Below are 17,659 nucleotides of genomic sequence, written 5' to 3'. Positions count from 1 at the left end.
ATTCGAGTCTCCCGGCTCCCTTTCAGTGACACATAGAGTGTACGTGCACTGCGGTGCATTGTGTTCAAATTCTTAAAGTACCCCCCCCCCCTCTCACACACACACGCGCAATGCACATGAACGCACGCGCACACACACACACACACACATACATACACATGGATTTGTACTTCTTCACTGCCAGAAACTGGCCATGTGGATCTACTCTTGGGAGAGGGGAGAGGGATTCAGAACAAATCTTGGAAAGATGACTAAATTGGCATTCCTGCGGATGCGGAAAACTGGGCATTTGGCCGAGTCTCAAGCGAACCATGATTTTTTTTATTTATGGGCCCACCTTCGGACTCCATGGACCAGTTCCAGGAATGCAATCAACACAGCAAGCCGCGTGACAGGCAAACAGAAGCCCTGTCTGACTCAGAAAGTATTTTTATCATCAAATCGATAAAGCTCATGCAAATGTGGATGCTTACTGACACGTACGATCATTTCGGTTTGGCTGACAAAGCTAACGACAGAATAATCAAGTTTCATAACATGGCATTGCAGAATCTCTGTTTCCCAACACACTGTGACGACGATTTCCATTCACCTCTATATTTATATTCTCTCCTTGTAGAAGGTGACTCCCCTCTCCTCAAACTCTCTCCGATACTGCTCCTCTTCCCTCGCAAACAACTCTTTCATCTGCGTCTTACGTAGCTGTAGAGGCAAGCACACATTCCCACAGTACACGGTCATATGCATGAGCATGCGCGCACCCACATGCATGTACACATGCACATGCGCATACACAGGCAAGCACGCACACGCACACATACACACACACACGCGCGCGCACACACACACGCGCACGCGCACACACACACACACACACACACACACACACACACATGTAGCGAGTGATGAGCATGGGATCACTATCCAACAAAAGATCTCCGGGCCAAATGAGACAGAATAGACAGGAGGGTTTGTACAGTACTGGTACACAGAGGGCCTGTATAAGTTACGCCGGCCCGGGCCAGTCTCTAGCACTCTGGAATGCAGGAGCGTACCTGGTCCCCCTTTTAGGCGGGTGCACGGCCGCATAATGTGTAGGATGGTTGGTGCATACCATTCATGGTAGTTGTGTCCATGCTGAACCTAGGTCAAACATTTTAGGGGGTGTATCCATGCCGGGATCCCAGTGAAGGTAATACTCGCTACTAGTGTGGGTGGCTAAATCAGAGTGGGTTTGATACAAGCTTCACTAGCACCATGATTACAGAAGAGTTAATCTACTTCCTCCGTATACAAAAACTTCGTGACTTTTTTGCACGGTGTTTTTGAGCAAGAACCTGCTCAACGAACGGCGCCAAAGGCTGTCATCGACAACCCACGTCCATGTCGAGGTGAGTTTGGTTGATCCCGAACAGATTCTCCACGTACGCCATGCGTGTGAGGACGTTGCCGACAGAAACTCAAGAGTCAAATGAAAAAAAACTAACACTTACTTGCTCGAAACTGACACAGTGACGAAGTGTAGCTCGTGGCTGGAACACGAAGTCACGCGGCACTCGCTGCCCTGAAACTGGCCAGGCTCGTACTTGCGGTGCGCGGCCCCATATCCATGATATCTACGCAGCGTGAGAACATCGATTTGTTTCGCTCGCACGGCAAGATGAAACATTTCAGTCGTCGTGCAACCAGCGCAGACTCAGGATCAAAATGTCGATGGCCTGGCTTTCTTCGCCTCTCTCCAGTCAGACGCCTCTTTTGTCGCCAAGGGGAATCGCAGGGACCTCCTCGAAGCCATTTTAGAATGCTTGGGAGGATTTTCCTGGCGAGAAAATGCGAAGCGTGGGGATGTGCTTGTACGACTCGTTTCACGGCATAATGGAGGTTGCGGGTTGGAACAACTGAATATAGTTGACACCGATTCGTACACAGCTCTAGAGATGAAGAGGACGTAGCCAAAGTCCAGCGTCGGATCATCACTGCAGGTGACAAGAATCTGAACGAAATGCGAGCGGAAGCAGCGACTGTTGGCGATGCGGAGTCAGCGTCGTCAGGTGACAATGACATGAGCGACGAAGACTCTGAAAAAACTCAATCTCATTCGTCTGAGTTGCTTTTTTCTTTGTATATAGCTTGTAAACAGGTTAGACAATGCCACGAGTGTTATTCCAAGTCAAACGGAATAATTTCAGAGCTGTGCGCAGCTTTCAAAAAAAAGTCACGAAGTTTTTGTATACGGAGGAAGTACCCAGAAGCAGTTCATGGTTAAGAGGTACCGTAAAGTCGCGGATAAAAGCCGGGTTTGCATACAAGCACATCGCGGATAGAAGCCTGAAAATCAAACGGGTCAAATGCATATAAGCCTGTCGCGCGTAGAAGCCTGGCTTCTATGCAAGCGCGGATCGGGTAGGTCAAGAGTGCATGCGCTATGTACAGTGCATAGTAAAACTGCCGCCATACCGGTGGTCAGTGGTAGATCTACGCTTGTCCAGGCTTCTACGCAAGCCCGGATCGGCCGATGTGCATACAAGCCTGGCAAAAATATCAGTGGTGCATATAAGCATGGTTTGCATACAAGCCTGGTTTGCATTGAAGCCTGATGCAGAAAGCGGCTTATGTGCTTATAAACCCGGCTTTTATCCGCGACTTTACGGTATGTATACTTCAAATAGAAAGTATATGAACCCTGAAACCAACAACGGGGGCAAGTACAACAATACACCATCAAGCAGCCGAGCCTGTTGGCAACAGAACCAAAAGAATCAGGCATAAGTGTACCCACCAACCGAACTAGCTGGCACATGCACACACACACACACACACACACACACACACACACACACACACCATTTGACCATTTCTCACCCATCGCCGGACGCGATGCTACAGCAGAAGCCATAGTAACTTGTCCTGGAATTGCGCACACACACACGCATGCATGCACGCGCGCGCACACACGCACGCACACACACACACACACAATTGCAGTACTGACATTCAAGGTCAAGTACCTTGGAACGCACACGCAGTGACTACAAAAGGCATGAAACCCTCGCTTACCGCAGTCAGCTCATGGCCGGCAAGTCGCATTTCCTCCTTCTTGGTGGACTCGTGACGCCGGGCCGTCTTGGAATGGCTTCTCTGCAAGAACAAAAACCAAGAGCTTGTTAATACGATGGGCCATACCCTGATGGCAGGACAAACCAGAATTATGCATGACAGATTGGCTTGTACTGGGAATTGCCACCTGTCAAGCCACTCTCCACATCACTGCCACTGCCAGTGAATCAAATTGTACCTGAAATGCAGTGGAATTCCGATAAGACGAAACCCGATGGGCAGTAGAAAAGGGTACTGAGTATCCGAGGTATTTCCTATCCCGACACACTTCAGCATGGATCTGTGCACCAGTGATCCAGGCAATGACCGTACTAAGCAAGAGTATGTCTTGTTAGAGTACGCACTCAGTGAGCTCAGCTATACAAGCGTATGTGTCGGCTTGCTATCAATCCCGTGCTCGCGTCGAGAGGTCACACACACACACACGCCAACCTGTTGGAAGGCTACCTTCTTGCCAAAGCATTTGGAAGTTGGACTAGTTTCGGCTCCACAATCCAGTGTGTCGTTACTATAATAGCTTTCATGGCTGAGGTTGTTGGTATGTCTGTTTGCTCTGGGTTCCCAGTACTCAGTAGCCGAGGCTGGTTGGTAAAGTAACTCCAATTTCACTTCAAGGTACCAGTGCATCTAGTGTCTGCTTCTATCAAAGCAGCGTGCTGTCTATACTGGTTACCCCAGCAAGTGTAGGGTGTGCATAGGTAACTGTCTTGGCCGTTTTATGCCGATGTACTCCGTGTGGTGTAGACCAGGTGTGCATTGGTGGTCGATTCACATGGCTTCGCCAGTTGTGTGGATTAGACAGTTATCTGGCGCAAGTCTTGATCTGTCTCATTCAGATCTTGTCGCTATCGTTGCTATAAGAGAAAATCTGTGGGTGCACTTCCAGTGCATTTGCAGATTTGCGTGCTTCTCTTGCGACGGGCGTATACATGGTACATGGTACACACACGCACGCACAATATTTTACCACAACCCAACAAATCACACGGAAGACGATACAGAGGGCAATGAGGGGCCTATAAATATCGGATTGGTGATGGGGTGCGAAGTGCTCAGCCGGCAAGCCGGTCTTGGCCTCACTGCCTACCTCATCAAGTGAACTTGACCAATTCGAGATCATGTTGCTGATCTCCATGCTGTAGAACGAGAGACCAGCAAGGCAGCAAAAGAAGAACAAATAAAACAGCAATCAAGTGCCAATAGACAAGAGTATGCACCTTTTTTTCTTCTTTTCTGCAAAATCCACATATCTCCAGGCACTGGGGTGAATAATGGAGTGTGGTGGTGGGGCCAATTTTAAGCTCCGCCGACCAGAGGTCTTGGCTTCATAGCTTTATGGACGCACCAAAGGGATATTGGGTAGGGAGCATTAAGTTGAAAAAGAAAACAGAAGAAAGAAAATGGAAAGATTGTATCGCTCAGTGAGCAAAAGACCTGTGATCTTTTTCTGTGCGCCAAATGTGCGACACGCTGCCTTCATTACATCATTCAGCTGCCAGCCGCGCGCTGCTGAAAATTAAACACCGCACTCTCCCTTGGTTTGAAACGACCGCATGTACGAAATTGAAGTTCAGGGCACAATTTAGAGATCGTGCCGGTGCTCGAACAAATCACGCAAAAATGGATGTGCTGGTACGGATATCGGAGATTTGAGTGCGTACGCCCAGAGCGTGGTGCAGGCAGGATACGTAATGAAGGCAGCGCAGCGCATACGGACCCATAACCACAGTTGCATACTTTTTTTGTTTGTGCACTCTTGCCACAACGGGACCGGATAAAGCAGTTTTTGATTGATTCGGCCATACCCTAGCCTTTCTTACAGTTTGTGTATGAAATGTAGGGTATTGCATTGTATTTTATTATTTTACTTGGGCATTCCCAACAGACCCTTAGGTCTCCTTACAGCGTGCCCAAATACACATGACCTCTCAGTAGTAGACACACTGCGTTGGGCAAATAGTTGGTCCGGCCATGGCTTGACCAACCGGACCGGTTCCGCCAGGCTTGTCATAACTAGACACGGCACCCGGATGTGAGCATGCCTAAGACATGCTCGTGAACACACTGGTGGGAAATGAAATCCAACCCCTGAGTACGGGAGACTCTGATCCACTGCGCAGCCCTATTGCTCGCAGGGCTAGGGCTGCACAACCTACTCGGCTCTTATACCCATGAGGTTGGATTTCAGTTGCCGCCAGCGTACATAACCGCCAAGAGTGTGTTCAGCTCCAGTCTATGACGGTCAGCGGCAGTAGAAGTTCACATAATGTGACACACCCGTGCATGAAATCTGCACTCTGTGCATGATAGCTACCGGAGTGGGCACAGCCCTGGTTTGGGTCCAACCCTGCGTTAGGTACAACCCTACTTTGGGTACAACCCTGCTTTGGGCATAACCCTGCGTTGGGTAAAACCCTGCTTGGGACATGACCCCGCTTGGGGTAGAACCCTGCTTTGGGTAAAACCCTGCTTTGGGAACAACGCTACTTTGGGTATAACCCTGCTTTTGGTACGACCAAGAGTCCATAATCCCCCAGGGTGCGCAACTGGGATGGGGTTGTGGGACGGCGTAATCCGCGATGTACGTCATTTTTTGGGTCGGACTTGCGTCATTCCGTCGACTTGGTCCACACTTCCCCTACTCATGATGTCATACTATGACGTGCAACACGGATTTCGCCGCCCCAGATCTGATAAGTGAAGTTACGCACTCCGGGGGAGTATGGACTCTTGGTACAACCGTGCTTGAGGTACATGTATAACCCTGCTTTGGGTACAACCCTGCTTTGGGCACAACCCTGCTTTGGGTACCACACTGCTTTGGGCACAACCCTGCTTTGGGCACAACCCTGCTTTGGGTACCACACTGCTTTGGGCACAACCCTGCTTTGGGCACAACCCTGCTTTGGGTACAACCCTGCTTTGGGTACAACCCTGCTTTGGGTACAACCCTGCTTTGGGTACAACCCTGCTTTGGGCACAACCCTGCTTTGGTACAACCCTGCTTTGAGTACAACCCTGCTTTGGGTACAACCCTGCTTTGGGTACAACCCTGCTTTGGGCACCACACTGCTTTGGTACAACCCTGCTTTGAGTACAACCCTGCTTTGGGTACAACCCTGCTTTGGGTACAACCCTGCTTTGGGTACAACCCTGCTTTGGGTACAACCCTGCTTCGGGCACAACTCTGCTTTGGGCACAACCCTGCTTTGGGCACAACCCTGCTTTGGGCACCACACTGCTTTGGTACAACCCTGCCTTGAGTACAACCCTGCTTTGGGCACAACTCTGCTTTGGGCACAACCCTCCCCTTCGTACAACCCTGCTTTGGGCACAACTATCTGTTCGTTCTTGACGTTGCACTGCTAACCTGCCTAAAACCTAAAGAACCATGTCATGTGATGTGAAGCTCTGCCGTCGCAGCACTGCATGGAGATTGTACAGGCAGCTGCACACTCCTGGGGGTTATGTGATCTTGAGAGTAGGACCCAGAAGTTGGGAGCAGCCAAGTCAGCTCCCCCCCCCCCCCCCCCACACACAAACACACATAGCAATCCGTGTTAGACAGGCTCCAAGGGTATCGGGCCGATTATCGCCCCCCCCCCCCCCCCCCTACACACCCACCCATTGTATTTATACTGACATGTGCTGCTCTGCAGCAATCTCTCAAGCACCTACTTGCGTATATCTTTCTCTCTTGCTGCCATTTCTTCATCGTACTGCGAGCAGAGCAACAGGAAGACAGCCAAACAGGACAGTAGAAAACATACAAGGCACAGGAGAAGTCTGATAAGACAGACATGCACACCAAAACAATTCCGACCCTTTCAGCTGCCATATGCCCTGATCATGCCTCGTGCGTGTTTCACAGCATAGTACTTTTCGGCTTCGTTTTCTTCTATTCTTCGACACAAGCTGTGTCACTTTGATTTAGCCCGTAAAAGAGGATGTAGATTAAAAAAAAAAAAAGTACTCTTGATTGTACACGTATACCGTGTGTATGTACAGTGAATCCTGTCTAAGACGACCGCTCAAGGGACCTTCAAAACGTGGTCTCTGTTATCAGGTGGTCTCCTTATCCAGGGTCATTAGACTGGAATGTAGCATCCCTTGGTCCTGGTTTTTATAGTGGCCTTTTAGGACAGGTGGTCGCCTTATCCGAGTGGTCGCCTTGACAGGTTCTACTGTACACTGGTGGGCAGCCGGTCGGTGTACGTAGCATTTCGGATCAGTACAGCAGTGCTCCGGACAAAGTCTGTACTAAGCAATACCAGTGTCTTATCAGAGTACACAAACCCAATGCTGCAAGAACAGAGTGAACCCCTTTCCACCGGACCATACGACGTTCACTTCTATGGCCGGAATCGAGAGTCCTCTTTCCGTAATTCAGGGCGGGGCGCTCTCGCGAGACGGAGCGCTCTGGCAGTACTTTCCGGTACATGTACAATGCTGCATCTAGTCACATGACAATGGGATAACACTACATTATACATGTACAATGGTCTCACCGGACGAGAGTAAACATTCCGCTTCCTCTGCTCACCGCACCGTATTGCAGTAAAACTGTAAAACCAGTGTTTGCCAAACCCTATGCCAAGCAGAATCCTGCGTTAACCGGACAAATTGCCATGCGCTAAAGTGCTGTGGACGATTTACACCCAAAACAGCGCAACCATAAACGGCGCGTGTTCATATTAGCACCCCCAGTACAGCGCGACCTAATGTGACACGGTGTCACTACAGCTCGTCTCATCTCTTGCACGCCCCATTTTGGCGCGACCAATTACGTTAACGTCCGAATATAAGCCAGCTCATTACACACGTGACCCATAATGTGCAGGCTCATGTTAGCAAGAGAGCATAACCAGTGTTATGTACTCTTGATGTTAGTATTACCATGCTGAATATCAGGAGCAAACCCGTTCCTAAAAAAGATATGCAAAAAAGAGAAGAAACACATGAGAACAAGTTGTGCAGCAACTATCCACGACTGTAACAAGATGATAAACAGTCAGAAAGTGACTGTGCGATAATAGGGCACGAAACTGACAGGCCACTGAGACATTCAGCGGCCCGAGACCTAGCTCTAACACATCTCCAGTGCGCAAACCAACCTTCCAACTACTTGGAAGGTTCGTGGTTCGTGGACTACAACCTATTTGTATCTGGACCTGTTAACGTCCATCCAGGCAATATCGCCATTTAATACTGAACTGGTGTTTTTGAGTCGATAATTGCTTTTTTTAGTTCATCATTGCTTTCTAGAGTTGATTATAAATTGAGTCCAGGCAATATCGCCCTTCAACACTGAACTGGCCATTTCGAGTTGATCATGATTTGAGTCTTTGACAAGTCGAGTGTCCATCTTTTGGGTTTGAGTGTAAATGAGTCGACCTGTATTGAGCGTGCGCGCTGACGGGGTGGTCTGTTTTGGGGATGTCCAGTTATGGGGATGGGGCTTTTGGGGGGCGCTGAAGTCAACGGCGCTGTTTTGGGTCGCGCTCATGTGGGGGCATACCCTGTGGACCGAGCGTGCATGCCTGGATCAAGCGAAATCCTGTCATATCAGCAGGTCAGTTTCCGCTGCACCAAGGGCATCTGGTTTCGATTAGGGCAGACTTTACTGTATATTGCAACTGCTCTGGGAATCCGACCCCCATGTTCATGCAGCCCTCGTAAGACATGTGACCTCTGCTCTGCGGTACATGCCAAAAAATATAATATACCGTGTTTTTACCGGTAATAAGTCGACTTTTTACTGACCTGAAAGCCGACCTAAAATGGGGTAGTCGACTTACAAGCGGGGTGTAACTGTCCTTAAACCGGTAAACCGAGGGCCCCAAGTTCGGAGGTCGACTTACAACCGGTAAAATACGGTACACTGACACCATAGCTACAGACGGCGGTGTAAAACAGTGAAGTACAACGCTTTGACCGCTTCTACAATTACCGTAAAGTGCCGCGAGAGCGCCCCGCCTCGTCTCGCGAGAGCACCCCACCTTGGTTTTACAGCCAGGGTAAGGAAAATCGTACGGCAGAGTGCAACGAAGTTTGTACGGTGTTAGAACCTTAGTGTACTAAGGTCACACTTAGCAGGTTTTTGTGTGGAGCTCTTGTCTGCTCGAAGGTAAATCGGGTACAGATTGACTGCACAACGTGCAGGGTGTGTACACGGTTTGTTTCGTATGACCTACAGACGGGACACCACCTCTGCAATGCGACCACGAAAGGACGAGATGGTGGGACGCTCTCGCGGCGGTACTTCACGGTCCAACCATATAGAGGCTATGGGATTGTTTCATCGATCGAGATGCTTTGGCAAAGTCACGGCACAGCGATGCACTAGCGACTCATGCTGTATACATGTACACGGTGCCCCATACACGGTTCCGCCGCATACATACACATAGCACCCATAAGTGGTTCAGCTGACATCACCGTGACATCACCATGACATCACCATGACATCATTCGCGCAACCTCTACAGCGGAAACTCTGGAAGATGACGGATACTAGTGCATGTATCCTGAAAATTGCCGAGCCAAAATTTATGTATGAATAATCCAAAATGTATCATCTATTTCGTCATCTACATGAATGTACATCCACCAACGTCCTTCACAGCTGAGACTTTCAGCTCATGCTCGTCTTGGTTGCGCTCACCTTCCCAGGGGCGTAGGCAGGGGGGGGGGGGTGCTTTGGGTGCTAAAGCACCCCCCTCAAAAATTTCGATCCTGGTTCACAGCTGGTTCGAGAGAGAGACCATAGCAGACCCGCTGATCACATGCGCAACTCTGCACATCTCACACTGTAGCCATCCCTGCCCTGTTTTAGACCAGCATGGAGTAGTAGGTTTTACTTCCTGGTTCAGACAAGTGCAAGTACAATGTATCTGAAACCAATCCACATGCTAGTGGACTATTAATTTTTGTCTCATGATTGGCCATTTTGCAATGAAATTTCTAGTCAAGGGTTGTGCAGCGTTGTGCAGTGTCACATCAGGCCTCAGCAGGCTCAGCACATGATTTGTAGTGCACTCCACATGTTTTGTTAGAAGCAAAGAATCATACAAACACGCCATTGGTAGAAGCAAGGAAGTAGCAACGCAGTCTATGGCCGGAAAGCACACGTCAGACATAGCAGTTTGTTCTCGCCATGTTTTGTATAATGTAGTTCTCGCTGTTATTTGGTCTCGTTGTGGAAAGGCAAAGTTTCTTTCATGCATTGCAAGTGTGGATACAGCATTAGAAGAGTGAAAGTAACGTTGAAGTGCAGTTTGAGTTTTTGTGGGGAATAGTGTAGGTTTGATCAAGGATGCCTTACTGCACTATCAAACATGACGAAGGGGAAAAATGGCTCGAGAAATCCCACTTTAAAAGTTCGATGGAGAGTGTGATAATTCTGGAGAAAGCAGCATCCGGGACTTACTCCATCATTAGTTGGAAGCAGGCCAGGGTGTAGTAAAATACCATAATTATTACTACTCCCTGGTTGGAGATTTGCCATTCACTGATTGATCTTCAGCGTCGAATTAGGGGCGAATTTTGCTCCCCCCCCCCCCATTTCACGGATCGAATAATGTGCATGAAAGGTAGGGGTGTGCGGATAATGCTCGAAAAGCTGGCAGATTCTGCTCAAAAAGCAGTGAAAATGGCAGAACCATACAAACCTTATGGCGGGCAATTCCTCGAATTCTGCTCCATTTCTGTATCCACATACCAAACATGCATGAAACTTACCAGAAAAAGTACCGAATTCTGCCAATTTTCTGCCGGCATTATCCGCATATGCCTAATGAAAGGACCAACATAAGTGCATGTACATCTGTGTGGGGAAAGTCTTGGCACCCCCCTTGATCACTATCCTGGCTACGTCCCTGCTTCCCCTCCTATATTATCATATAACTTAGAACCTTCCAAGTGTCGCGAATGCGATCGGATTTATTCGTAGTCACGAGCACAATGCATGTATATAACCAAGAATTCACAGCTACGTATACATGTATCCTTGTTCAGTGCATGATTTGTACGTTCAATCACTCGCATCCCTTTGTGACACCCCTTTTCTCACCTTGCAATTCGTTGCATTTCTAATGTTTCCGTTCCGGGCACCCTTTGATTCAGTTTGAACCCATGCACCTTGGCTTGCACACGCACCGACATCCAACACGGACTGTGTGTACGACTATCGGCATCTTTGATGGCCTTCACTATCCATTTTCATGCTCACAGTTGGACTCGTTGCACCGTGCGTATCTTTATGTGTCACCTTTTCAGCTACATGCACGTGGAGCTGTTTTAGTTCCACAACTTGGTGCTTTTCTTGCTTCTCTTTGATTCTTCGCTACTCCTTGGGAGCTAATTTCGATGCGTTTGTATATTTATCGCTTGTATATTTCTGCTGACGCTGTACGCAAGACACTTTCACGGCACACTACTGCTACAGGCATACACTCCGACTCACCTATATTATCGCTCTCCCCTTGTAAATATTCAGTTCAGTCTTGATTCACAAGAAAATTGGGCACTAAGGAAAATATGGTCTGCTTCGAGTGGTTTATGTAAAGGGTATGTCCATGGTTCGCGACATTTGGTGCCGAAACCCGGGAGAGTCGAGCGGCGACTCTCCTAGTATAGGAATTTGAACGACCGACGAACCATGGAAAACCAAGCGGCGGTGAGGGGCAAGCGCCAAAAGGCTGCTCGTCACCACAAGACGATCAAAGATATGGAAACGACAACGGGTAGTTTCCTCTCGGCAATCTCAACGGACATTGAATCGGACCCAGCAGCAGTCAGAGAGCTATGTCAACACAATTTCCAATTGGACTCGCATCTCGAGGCGCTCGAAATTTCGCTGGAAAAGTATACTGATTTAATTAACGGGTACGAAATAAAAGGGTCTGACGACCAGGAATTCAAGGAAAATCAAACGGAATGGATCGAACAAATGGATGAATTTATACGTGTAACTAACATTAATTTGGTGTCACTAAAATTCTTACAAATGGAATGTCAAAAAAAGGATCCGCAACCTGCAGCCACGGCAATGGCGGCAGGAACTACAGCAACTATAATGGATGACGACAAACTCGACAGACTGCTGTCGGAAATGGTATCAATGAATCAAAGCAATCAGAGCATCATGACAAATTTGACGAATTCTCAGAGTAATGCTAGCAATAAAACTGGTAACACGGTCAAATTGCCTAAACTGGAATTGTTCACTTTTGATGGTGATGTAATGAAATTTAAGGAATTTCAAGATATGTTTACTGCCACTGTTCACGCAAATAAATCTTTGTCTGATGTGGAGAAGCTATCTTACCTGAAAACACACGTGAAAGGAAAAGCGCTGGAATGTATCTCTGGTTTGGCCCTGTCAAATTCAAATTACAAGGTTGCATGGGATTTGCTAATGGATCGGTTTGGGAAAGACCATGTTGTAATCAATGCTCGGTACTTGGCATTAGTCGATTTGGAGAAACCGTCTAGCCGACCTGAATCATTGCGGAAATTCTTGAATGACGTCGAGGCAAACATCAGAAGTCTAGGTGCGCTACATGAGGACATGTCACAGGCACTATTCATTCCACTGATTACCTCCAAATTACCGAAATCGGTTATGTCCCAATTAGAGTTAAAGAAAGGCACTACCACGAAATGGACAGTGCGAAGTCTACGTGAGGCAATGAACCACTACGTAGATGCAATGGAAGCAGCGGAAGCTGCAACTACCGGCGGAAACGAACGACAAAGGGATCGAACATACAACCCAACGACACACGTAGCTCACTCAATGGCAGCAAACACGATAAAAATGGAACGTAAATGCATCTACTGCGGACAATCGCATTTCGCTGATGAGTGTACCAGGTACACAGATGCAGAAACCAGAAAAGATCAATTGAATGGACGGTGCTTCATTTGCCTGAAATCTGGACACAGTGCAAGGGCATGTGAGCGCACTAAACCATGCTACTACTGCAAACGCACAACGCACCATTGCAGTATCTGTCCAGAGAAATTTGGCACAGGGAATGTGTCATCCCCAATTCAAACAACAATGGGAGTGGCAATCTCAGATCACAAGAAAACGGTTTTACAAACTGCAGCTACAGAAGTATCAAATGAAAGTGGGACCAAGGAATGCCATGCTCGGATTTTATTCGACACCGGAGCAACTAGATCCTTTATCACTGAATCCCTATGCCACAAACTGCAATGTAACAAGATTGGCGAGGACACAATCTCAGTGTCAAGCTTTGGTAACGAAAAACGGAAAATCGAAACCATGCCAAGAGTCAATCTACGAATTGAACAACCAGACAAATCTTGCACGGAGGTCTGCGCAAATGTCACATCAATCCTGTGTCACCCAATTCAACGATTCCCGCTTCCAAATGATATGAAGTTGCATGACATGCCTCTTGCGGAACCACCTGTACAGGAACCAGAGAAGTGTGACGTGGACATACTGATTGGTGTAGACTACTATCACAGATTCATAATGGACAGCAGTATTGCACTGCAGAATGGCATGTACATGGTAAAATCAACGTTCGGGTATTTACCATCAGGAAGTACGGAGTATCATGGAATTACGGATGATGCAGTACATGTACTCACTACGTTGCCAACGACAAGCCACGATCCAATGGAGGATACTCCTGTCACTGCTATTCTCGTGCAGGGGGAGGGTCCTGACGGATCACCAGCAGGCATGGACCCGGAACAATTCACGTCTTTCGGGAAACTAGTCAGAGTCACAGCGTACGTACAGAAATTTATTGATAAAATCCAAAAAAAATCGGTTGGCAATACCATCTCACGTGACGAATACCAACGAGCGGAATCGAAATGGATAGAATTTACACAACCACAACACTGTTTGTCATGTAAACAGCACGATGGTGGCCCGTTTCAACTTCCGAAACCCCCTCCGGCTTTTGCCCAAGGAAAGAATAATGGAGTTGCTACTGTATGAATTCACAGGCATAGATTACGTTGGACCTATTGAGTTTTAAATCAAACGAAGGCTCGATGAAATGCAAACCATGATAATTACGAATTCAGTCTGAATACAAATAACTGCTTACACTCAAATTTCCCTGTCGACACTTCATTCACGGTTTGTATTTGTTCACTCACGCGTATGCTATTTCATAACTATGGTAGTCACTTTCAGCGGGCGGGAGTGTCGCGAATGCGATCGGATTTATTCGTAGTCACGAGCACAATGCATGTATATAACCAAGAATTCACAGCTACGTATACATGTATCCTTGTTCAGTGCATGATTTGTACGTTCAATCACTCGCATCCCTTTGTGACACCCCTTTTCTCACCTTGCAATTCGTTGCATTTCTAATGTTTCCGTTCCGGGCACCCTTTGATTCAGTTTGAACCCATGCACCTTGGCTTGCACACGCACCGACATCCAACACGGACTGTGTGTACGACTATCGGCATCTTTGATGGCCTTCACTATCCATTTTCATGCTCACAGTTGGACTCGTTGCACCGTGCGTATCTTTATGTGTCACCTTTTCAGCTACATGCACGTGGAGCTGTTTTAGTTCCACAACTTGGTGCTTTTCTTGCTTCTCTTTGATTCTTCGCTACTCCTTGGGAGCTAATTTCGATGCGTTTGTATATTTATCGCTTGTATATTTCTGCTGACGCTGTACGCAAGACACTTTCACGGCACACTACTGCTACAGGCATACACTCCGACTCACCTATATTATCGCTCTCCCCTTGTAAATATTCAGTTCAGTCTTGATTCACAAGAAAATTGGGCACTAAGGAAAATATGGTCTGCTTCGAGTGGTTTATGTAAAGGGTATGTCCATGGTTCGCGACACCAAGTTGGAAGGCTGTTGGAGTGCGCATCCAAGATGTGCTAGAGCTGATAGCCAGTTGGTTGTAGAACGTCAGTACCGTCGGTCAGTGTCGTGCAATGTTATCGCATGAACTGATTGTTTAGTAAGTGGTGGTGTTAGTGCACATCATAGCGTAACTTCTAGTTCCTTGGTCCTTCTTTTCTATAAATCCAAAATTTACTCATCAATTTTTTACTTTCATGATTGTGCAACTGGTGTGACAATCAATGAGGCCGACGTCGATGGAAACAAATTTGGATTCGGAAAGATAAGCCCTATTGAAGTGTTCTATGCAGCAAGGAGGCTGCAACAACATAAATCTCATCAGACATCAACCTGACAAATCGTATACTAAATCAATTCGCAGACATCCTCTCCCAATCACTATCAGTCTTGTTCAACTACAGCCTCGATGATGGTGTGTTCCCGTCCTCCTGGACATAATCCACCGTAATACCGATGTACAAGAATAGAGGTTGCGCCAAAGAGCCTACCGAATACAGGCCTATATCCCTCCTCCCATGCATAGCAAAACTGATGGAAAAGATTCTCTCGGAACGCATCCTTCGATACTTGATGACCCATGATGTAATTTGTAAAGGCCAATTCGCATATGTAAGCAACAAGTCTGCAACGGACCAACTTATCTTGCTAACCAAATCAATGGCTTGCCACTACGTCAAGAGCGTTCGCAGTGGTTCCTTCTTCGAGGGAAGCCATCTGTCCTTCCGCGAGCCCGTTTTCCTTTCGTACTGGTGGGCTCAGGATACGCCGCAAGATGTCGTTATGCGAGAGCTTGGCTTGTCCAGCCGCACTGTTGTCGACTGGTACAGCTTTCACCGTGACCTCGCCATCCAGGATATCGTCAACAATCCCCCGCAGTTCGGCGGCGTGGACGACAATGGAGAACCCGTCATCGTCGAGATCAATGAAAGCAAGTACTTCCATCGCAAGTATCACCCCGGCACGTGGCATGAAGGACACTGGGTGTTCGGGGCCATCGAGCGAAACTCTGACCGATGTATGATCAAGGTAAGTAGCATTATTGCCTTGGATTACTTTTGGATAACTTTTGGCTTACTTATATTTCGTTCTGAAGAAGTTTGTGTTTCTTGTCATGTATATATTGTTTGTACAGGAAGTTCCGGACAGGATTGCTGCCACTCTAGTAGCTCTCTTAACCGAGTGGATTCTGCCTGGAACTAGAATAATCTCGGATGGCTGGGTCACGTACGGCCAACTTGGAAACATCGGCGACGGTATATACCTCCACGATGCAATCGTACATGACGACCACTTTGGGAATCCCGATGATCGAACCATCCATACCAACAATGTCGAGGATATGTGAATGCGTGCGAATCGCCAGCTCAAACGCAACTTCGGCACGTCTCGAGAGTTGTTTCCCACATACCTCTGCGAGTTCGTGTGGAGGCAAAGAGTTCGAGAGGAACGAAACACCTTCGGCTCCCTGCTCCGCAGCATTCATCAGCAGTACCCTGTCTGATCGGTTCTGATGAAAAAAAGTCCATGTCAACAGCTACTGTGTTTTTGATCTCGATTTGCAAATTTCTGGGGTTGACACGCTCTCAAGTACACAGAACACTGGGAAAGTGCGAAATAATTTGGGACCCTAAATTTTAAACTACCGTATTTTCCGGGGTATAAACCGCACTTTTTTTTTGCTAAAAATCGGAGAAAAAAAAATCGCCCCTGCGCCTTATACACCGAATATGCTTGCGCGAATGAATGCTTAGCATACATCAGTATGCATGCTGACGTCATGTGACATGTCATTCGACTCAGCTTCGCGCCTGTGTTGCTATCCTGGCACTTTTACTAGTTTTAGTGCATCAGTGGCAGAGAGACTGAAGATAGTTCAGATGACATGGAGTGATCTGTAGTCAACACAGCAATACACCAACATCTCTGCAGCAACCTGTGGTGCACTAACACTTCATAATCTGATCTAACCTGGTATTTAGCTCCATAACCATAACTTAGTAAATTTGTAGAAAGGCCATTTGTCAATGAGTGTGAAAAATCTTGGTTTGTGGGTGCGGCTTATACTCCGAATACCAACTTTTAGTCAATATTTTGCCTCAAAAAGGGGGGGTGCGGCTTATACCCCGGTGCGGCTTATACCCCGGAAAATACGGTACATGATTACCGTATAGCCTAGGTAGGAGAGAATGTTCTGACCTTGATTCTTGCAGCCTGCCGTCTCTGGCCTGAGAGGTCCACGGTTCGCAGTACAGGACCAGTGGCATGTTTGCTCGTCAGCCCCGCTGCTGTTGCCGTCCCTTGTTGCTGCTGCCCCGCCACTGCGGCAGAGCTGCGACTGCGGCTAGCTTCCATACTGAATGGATGTACTGAACTCTCTAGTCTAGATACCGCCTCACGATCGCAATGAACTTGGGGAATGCCTATGGTTCAATCCTAGCAACAAGGGATGTGGAACATATCGGAATGACGAATTCTATTTTGCTGTAGTTTTCGAGCCGTGTTGCTAGAGCTGGCGTTTGGATCGCCCAACTACTCAGGCTGAGGCTAGGAGATGGAAAGTCTCCATCAACCAACCACTGTGCTCTCTGGCAAGCGAACACTGCAACAGAGCTCAAAACGATTGTAACTCAAAGTATTAGTTACTTTCAAAG

The 17,659-nt window shown here is 47.6% G+C and overlaps 1 protein-coding gene across 1 annotated transcript; it reads right to left on the bottom strand.

Moving 5' to 3' along the window:
• Window positions 1–153: 153 nt before the first annotated feature.
• Window positions 154–17,659, bottom strand: LOC135828924 (cilia- and flagella-associated protein 141-like). Its single transcript, XM_065341357.1, has 5 exons — window positions 17,205–17,659; window positions 6,796–6,836; window positions 4,205–4,253; window positions 3,058–3,138; window positions 154–702 (listed from the first exon to the last, which is right to left on the bottom strand). The coding sequence occupies exons 1-5, from the start codon at window positions 17,358–17,360 to the stop codon at window positions 601–603; spliced, it is 429 nt and encodes a 142-aa protein (XP_065197429.1). The 5' UTR covers window positions 17,361–17,659; the 3' UTR covers window positions 154–600.

Source organism: Sycon ciliatum, chromosome 12, assembly GCF_964019385.1.
Source record: "Sycon ciliatum chromosome 12, ocSycCili1.1, whole genome shotgun sequence".
NCBI classification, from domain to species: Eukaryota; Metazoa; Porifera; class Calcarea; order Leucosolenida; family Sycettidae; genus Sycon; species Sycon ciliatum.
Note: the sequence above shows the minus strand (reverse complement) of the source record. Positions and strands in the feature narration are given on the sequence as shown.